The 7,500-nt window shown below is 52.8% G+C and overlaps 1 protein-coding gene across 1 annotated transcript in view; it reads right to left on the reverse strand.

Annotated features, from left to right (window-relative positions):
* The window catches only part of antxr1d (ANTXR cell adhesion molecule 1d), a gene marked incomplete at its 3' end in the record, with an annotated part of 22,640 nt that overhangs the window by 825 nt on the left and 14,315 nt on the right, over nucleotides 1-7,500 (reverse strand). The window contains exons 12-17 of the mRNA XM_079729015.1: nucleotides 5,382-5,460; nucleotides 4,581-4,676; nucleotides 4,132-4,170; nucleotides 3,636-3,734; nucleotides 2,872-3,036; nucleotides 2,116-2,196 (exon numbers count right to left, since the gene is read on the reverse strand). Coding sequence (XP_079585141.1) covers nucleotides 2,116-2,196; nucleotides 2,872-3,036; nucleotides 3,636-3,734; nucleotides 4,132-4,170; nucleotides 4,581-4,676; nucleotides 5,382-5,460 — 559 coding nt within the window. The remainder of the gene's footprint in view (nucleotides 1-2,115; nucleotides 2,197-2,871; nucleotides 3,037-3,635; nucleotides 3,735-4,131; nucleotides 4,171-4,580; nucleotides 4,677-5,381; nucleotides 5,461-7,500) is intronic.

Here is a 7,500-nt window from a genome sequence, read left to right on the forward strand (position 1 = left end):
GGGGTGTTGGATGAAGTGATGAAAACAACAACGTCTGTGTTAACGTTTTATAGACAGGAACACGTGTTTCGTTGTACTACGCGTGCTGCCTTCGCCGCCTGCTGCTGGCTTTACTGTCTTCTTGGCTAATGGGCGATTTCATACAAGGAACGCGCAGCAGTCGTTTACTTTGAATGGGCGAGATTGCCCGCAGCCATGCAAAAAGGGAGACAATGACGCCAGTTTCTCCAGGGCAGATGTGTCACCATGGCAACCCGTATGATGGGAGAAAACAACTTAGGAGGGGAGAGTTGCCCTGCACATGCCCGAGGACGGTATAAGTGGTGCACATGGTGGAGTGAGACTCCATTTTGTCATTGGTTTTCAATAGTGAAAGTAATCGAGTTTAGGAGCAACACTGTCTAAAAATACCCCGAATGGAGTAGAACGGTGCAATACTGTGTGGATATAATAGCAGAATTGTCTGAGCAGATGGGATCGGTAGCTCGCTCATCCAGAAAGAGTGTGTATGGGGTTGTGTTTGTGCATGGCAAGTGTGTGTATATGTGTGTGTGTGTGTGTGCTTGTGTGTGTGTGTGCATGTGTGGTTGTGGGCATGTGTGTGCGTGCGTGTGTGGGTGTGTGTGTTTCTGTCTGTGTGTGCGTGTGTGTGTGTGTGTGTTTCTGTTTGTGTGTGTGTGTTTGTGTGTTGGTGTGTGTGTGAGTGGGGGTGTGTGTGTTTCTGTGTGTGTGTGTGTGTTTGTCAGTGTGTGTGTGTGTGTGTGTGTGTGTGTGTGTGCGTGCGTGCCCGAGTAAGAGCGTGCACATGCACGTGGCAGATCAGTAGCAGGAGCCACAGAGAGCTGTTTGTAGTTAGCTCAGTGACACCTGTCTCCTCTACACGATAGCAGGCAGACGCTGGAAATAGACTGGATGCCTTGTTCCCACAAACCTAACTGTGTGAGCAAGAGGAAACAATACTGAAACCGGGGTGTTTTTGAACCACTCTGTAGCTAAAATGGAGTTTTGTGGTTGGGTTGTTGTTGTAAAAAATCTGGTGTAAGCCATGTTCTTTTCTGTGGGAGTGCGGTTTGAGGTTAGCTTATCTATTCTCTGTGGGAGTGCGTAACAGTGCAAGCTAAGCTAGTTTTTGTGTGGGAGTGCACTACGGCGCCAAATAAGCTGGTTTGTGTTAGCCTGGCTATTGCCAGAGCAAGCTGAACCGTAGATTGCACGTTGGTCTGGGGAGACTGCCGTCATTTTCTTCAGCACAAGAGGCGTGATCAACGGGCCTAGTTCAACTGAATCTGTACGCAATTGTCTGCTTGCCGTGGCTTCCCTGTCATCATTTTGTTAAACCAGCCAATATCGTGCCAGGGGGAAAAGCCAGCTTGGTGATTTGCTCCCACGAAAACGTGTCGGAAGCAGAAAGAAATGTATTGCTCTTCTCCAGACCCTTCTGCAGGGCGAATCCGGCAGAACGGGCTGGGGTGACCCAGTCTAGGTTTGTATGTGTGAGTGTGCTATAGTTTCAGCTAGACTGTGTGTGAATGCGCTACAGTGCAAGCTAAGCTAGTTTCAGTTTGTGTAAGCTACAGTATAAACTAAGCTATCGGTGTGTGTGTGTGAGTGCGCTACAGTGTAAGCTAAGCTAGTGTGTGTGTGTGTGTGAGTGCGCTACAGTGTAAGCTAAGCTAGTGTGTGTGTGTATGTGTGCGCGCTACACTGTAAGCTAAGCTTGTGTGTGTGTGTGAGTGCGCTACAGTGTAAGCTAAGCTAGTGTGTGTGTGTGTGTGAGTGCGCTACAGTGTAAGCTAAGCTAGTGTGTGTGTGTGTGCGCGCGCTACACTGTAAGCTAAGCTTGTGTGTGTGTGAGTGCGCTACAGTGTAAGCTAAGCTTGTGTGTGTGTGTGAGTAGGCTACAGTGTAAGATAAGCTAGCGTGTGTGTGTGTGTGTGTGTGTGTGTGTGTGTGTGCATGCGTGCGCGCTACCCTGTAAGCTAAGCTTGTGTGTGTGTGAGTGCGCTACAGTGTAAGCTAAGCTAGTGTGTGTGTGTGTGCGCTACAGTGTAAGCTAAGCTAGTGTGTGTGTGTGTGCGCTACAGTGTAAGCTAAGCTAGTGTGTGGGAGACTGACCTGGTCGCCTGGCTGCGGTCTCATCAGGGACACCTGGTCGTACCCTCTCCTGAACAGAGCCCACAGAGCGTCCAGCTTCCCCTGGAGAACACACAGACAGACAGACAGACAGACAGACAGATGGTTAGAAAGATAGAGACACAGATAGAGGGCCAGTCAGACAGACACTCACACACGCAGACAGTCAGAAAGAAGGCCTAGACAGGAAGACATATAGAAACAGATAGACAGGCAACCAGACACAGACAGACTGACAGACAACCAGACGCAGACAGACAGGAAAGCAGACGGACACACATATTTACAAAGAGAGTCAGGTAGACACGAACAGGCAGTAAGTCAGAAAGAAGACACCCGCGCACACACGTGCACGCACACACACACACACACACCCACAGGTGGTCAGACACAGACAGGAAGTCAGAAAGAAGGGGCAGACAGGAAGATGGAGAGACAGGAAACCAGACACAGACCAGACAGACAACCAGGCATAGACAGACAGACAACCAGGCACAGACAGACTGACAACCAGGCACAGACCAGACAGACAAACAGGCACAGCCAGACAGACACAGACAGACTGACAACCAGGCACAGACCAGACAGACAACCAGGTACAGACAGACAGACAACCAGGCACAGACCAGACGGACACACATATTGACGAACAGACAGACAGACAGGCAGGGTTTAAGGTAAGCAAATCAAAGGGTCAGAGGGTAAACCAAAGAGAGAGAGGGGGGGGGTTGACCCTACCTTGATGGGAGTGTACCATCGCCTCTGCTGGGGAGGCCGTCGGGGGGGCTTGCGTGCTTTGGGTTCGTACGGCTCAAACTCCTGGTCCGGCATCTTGACCACGGCGTTCTTGGGCTTGTCCAGCTTGGCCCCCTCCTCAGTGGAGCCCTTCTCCCCCCACCGCACCTGGGGGCAGAGCGGGACACCTCAGCCCCCCCTCCTCAAAGAGCTCATGGAGCCGTGCGTGGTGAAGGGTTATGTGACTCAATCACGGGTGCAACTCACGATTATGTTCATAGTATTAGTATTATTTCATAATCAAATGATTAATATATGTTGCCCCCCTATCAATGGGTGAATCATGGGTGAACCGCGTCATTAAGCAGCAAATGTTTGTTATTTGTACTTTGTACTCTGATCAATGACTAACGATTAATCGATCATTCAAATTGGGTTATTTTCCGTCGATCAACTAATCAATGAATCAGACATTCCTTGAGGCCCGTGACTGATGTGTGTGTGAGTGTGTGTACCTCCGTGTGTGTGAGTGTGTGTTCCTCCATGTGTGTGTGAGTGTGTGTACCTCCACGTGTGAGTGTGTGTACCTCAACGTGTGTGTGAGTGTGTGTACTTCCACGTGTGTGTGAGTGTGTGTACCTCCATGTGTGTGTGAGTGTGTGTACCTCCATGTGTGTGTGAGTGTGTGTTCCTCCGTGTGTGTGAGTGTGTGTACCTCCATGTGTGTGTGAGTGTGTGTACCTCCATGTGTGTGTGAGTGTGTGTACCTCCATGCGCTTGATCCCCCCAACTCCCCGGCCTCCGTAGTAAGAGGCGTCCACCGTGGGCCACTTCTTCTTGGGCATCCCGTCCTCGTCGTCTGATTCCTGGGAGGAGAACAGCGGTGAGCCCCTGGTCTCACCGTGGGTGATCCGTAGCCTAACCTGGGCCTCCACTGCTGTGGCCCCAGAGTACTCCCATGCTTCTGCTTACATTTGGTGTTTTTATGCAAGGTAGTGGCGGGGTTAACATGTTTGCGTGGCTTTGAGCCCCTGTGTCCACAGGGGGCATCTGACACATTTAAGTTCTGCCAGGTCCGATGCTTTTGCACAACAACATCTTGAGAGTGCAGAGCAGGCTCCCAGGGAACGCGCTGGCGCTAGAAATGTAATATCCTGTCCCAAAGACCTTCCATGATTCACGCATATAAATAAACCCTCCAATCAAAACAAAGCCCCGACTGCCCGTGACGGAAGAAGTTCCCGATGTTTAGAGCCGACTTACTGGCTCCAGCGGGGGGGGAGGGGGGGGCTCTTTGATGACCTGAGGAGGAAAAGGGGAAACACAGTCATGGTATCTGGTGATGTCATGGTGATGTCATGGTATCTGTTGATGTCACGGTGATGTCATGGTGATGTCACGGTGATGTCACGATGATGTCACTGTGATGTCATGGTATCTGGTGATGTCATGGTGATGTCATGGTATCTGGTGATCTCACGGTGATGTCACGGTGATGTCAAGGTGATGTCATGGTGATGTCACGGTGAGGTCATGGTGATGTCATGGTATCTGGTGATGTCACGGTGATGTCACGGTGATGTCATGGTGATGTCACAGTGATGTCATGGTGATGTCATGGTATCTGGTGATGTCACGGTGATGTCACGGTGATGTCATGGTGATGTCACGGTGATGTCACGGTGATGTCACGGCGACGGAGGCCCACTCACCAGCGTGCAGCAGAGAGGCCATAGCCACCACATCAGCATGACCCCCAGCAGCAGGAACAGAACCAGCAGGGAGACCAGCACCATGGTGCCGTCGAACTGGGACCACCGGGAACACACACACATACCGCACACATGCACAGAACACACAAGCATGAGTACACACACACACACATACCGCGTATATATATACATACACAAAACAGGCATGAGGAAACACAAATACACACACACAATCGTTAGAGCGCATGCAAATACACACAAACATGGCCAAACACACACATGCACACACAAAATCATGAGCACACACACACAATCATGAGCGCGCACACACACATACACACAAGCATGAGGAAACACACATACACCACACACACAAACTCACACATACACACACACACACACCAAACACACATCAAGAGCCCACACACTATATACACAAGCAATGCCAGTGCCAAACACACATCAGACTAAATCCCAAACAAAAACAACCAAAGATAGAACCGTTGCATGCGGAAGACGAGAGCGCTGAAGGAAGTACTCACAGCTACCTCTGATGACAGTCAGAGCAGAGGAGCCAGAGAGAGACGGAGGAGGAGCAGAACAGGGCTACCAGGAGAACAAGAGAACAGGGAAGACGTTTGAAGAAGGGAAACTTCACTTCTAATAAAGTAAGGAAAGGGCGGGGGAAGACATGCTTCTCACATGCACCGACTGTTATTGTTAGTGGAGAATGGACACACACACACACAGAGCATGTGTGTGTGTCCCGTGCGCGGGCTTCCGATGAGGCTGTGTACTCACACACTCAGTGGTGGTGATGTGCACGGAGCTGGTGATGTAGGAGAGACCCTCGTTCATGCTCACCTGCAGGAAGATGATCCTGGAAAGGGAAACACCCACAATGCATATGACTGGGAACACACACACGAGGTCCTCTAACGCACACACACACGCACGTACACACGCACACAAGCAGACACTGCCGGAATTTCCTCTCTAACCTCCGCCAAATCGGACAGGCACCTGCTCGCTCACTTATGCTAATATATGTACCAAACACACACCCACATACACACGTATACACACATACATGCACGAGACACACACACACACACACACATATGTGCACATGCATACACACAGCTGTGCATTGCCTTTTAGACCACAGAGAGCTACCGTGCCCTTAGAAGGCATCTCGACTGAGGCTTGGATTGAAGCCGGGTCTATAAGGTAGGAACCACAGATAGCTGAATGGCTTCCTCTGCTCTCTGTGTTTAGTGATGCAGCCATGGTGATAAGGCAGTGATGGCCAGGCCAGGGAATAGGAGCGAGCAGCGATGGGCTAGTCTGTAAGTAGAGTCGAGTATATGCCAGAGTGGCCGTAGCGAAACGATTAGCAGCCGATCAACGTGAGGGCGATTGTATTTTGAAATCGGAGGTCACAACAGAGAACGAGATGGAGAAACGCCTGAAGGAGAGGCCGGTCGTTGGGGCGCAGGGTCTGGCTGACGGGAGGAGAAAGGGGGGCTTGTACTGCGGTGACGGCCTGTGGCGTGTGGAGAAAGAACGGCATTGAGGTTAGCGCTGAAAGTTGACGGGGTGGGTAGGGGGGGAGAAGCGTGAGTGGGGACCTCAGGGGAGACGAGAGGAAGTGGAGAGATTGGGGATGTGGTGAGGGGGGGGGGGGTTCTCCCTCCAGGGACTCCCCCGTGGAGCGCCCCCCTCCCCCTCTCTGTCGCTGACTTCCTGAAACACTGCCCCACCGTTGGGCCGCTCCGCCCCCCGCCCGCCCTCACCGCCGCGGCCGCAGCTCCTAACTCTTGCCGACAAGAGGCAGCTCCTAACGAGAGATACAGGTGGCAGTCCTCGGCTGCTCCCTCCCTCTGCTCCAGATGGTATGTCCTCCTCCTCCTCCTCCTCCTCCCTGTCCTGTTCTCCTCCTCCTCTTCCTCTGAGAGGCGGGCGGGCAGACAAGCAGAAGGAGCTGAGACGTATCCCTTCCTCGGCGACCGAGAGATCTCAGCGCCTATCAATCATCAATCTGCCCACTATATCTGTCTTTTGCCCCATGAGAGCATGGGTGTATGTGTGTGTGTGTGTGTGTGTGTGTGTGTGTGTTTGTGTCTGTGTGTGTGTGTGTGCGTCCGGAAGGTTCCCTGAGTCAACACAGATTTGTGTGATCGCAACGGCGGCAGCTTCATGGTATGCGACAAGGCTGGAAGGAGCAGGAGTGTGTAGTGTAAGGTGCGTGTGTGTGTGTGTCTGTGTGTGTGCGTGCGTGCGTGCGTGCGTGTGTGTGTGTGTGGATGGGTGGTGGAGGCATGCTTCGAGCGGGCAGCTTGGGTGGAGGACCTCGGTATCTTTGGGAGCTCAACAACACACCGGGAACGCAACACGCAGCAGTGACACATATTGACGCCATCCCTCAACCAATCAACATCCAGATCTGACTCGAGAGACAGTGTCAGCCGTGGGGGGGGGGGGGGGGGGGTGCCTTCGCCTGAATGCGTGGCGCTGGGAACACTGACGGATTCAGCAGACCATCATAGAACATGGATCCTAGGACCACAAGAGAACCCGAGCCACAGCCACCTGTCCAGGCCTCCCCCCCGCTGGCCTCGGGCTCCCCACTGGGCGGCCCCTTCCTCCCTCCGCTACGCTGGAACACGGGGGTCTGGTGGGCCAGCTGCCCGCCCTCCTCCGCGGAGCTGCCGGTCCCTCCCCGGCTCATTTCCTCCCCGTGCACAGCGGCTGGCTTTGGGGACGGGCCGGCCCCTGGTTCCCTTCCATGCCGGGACGCCTCCTTCAGGCCCCATTGAGGTGCTAATGACGCTCCGTCCTCCACAGCAGAAGGCTGCGACACACACCCACGCACACACACGCAAATAAGAGCACACACATACGGACACACACACATACG

The sequence above is a fragment of the Pollachius pollachius genome, assembly GCF_949987615.1.
Source record: "Pollachius pollachius genome assembly, chromosome: 2".
NCBI lineage: Eukaryota > Metazoa > Chordata > Actinopteri > Gadiformes > Gadidae > Pollachius > Pollachius pollachius.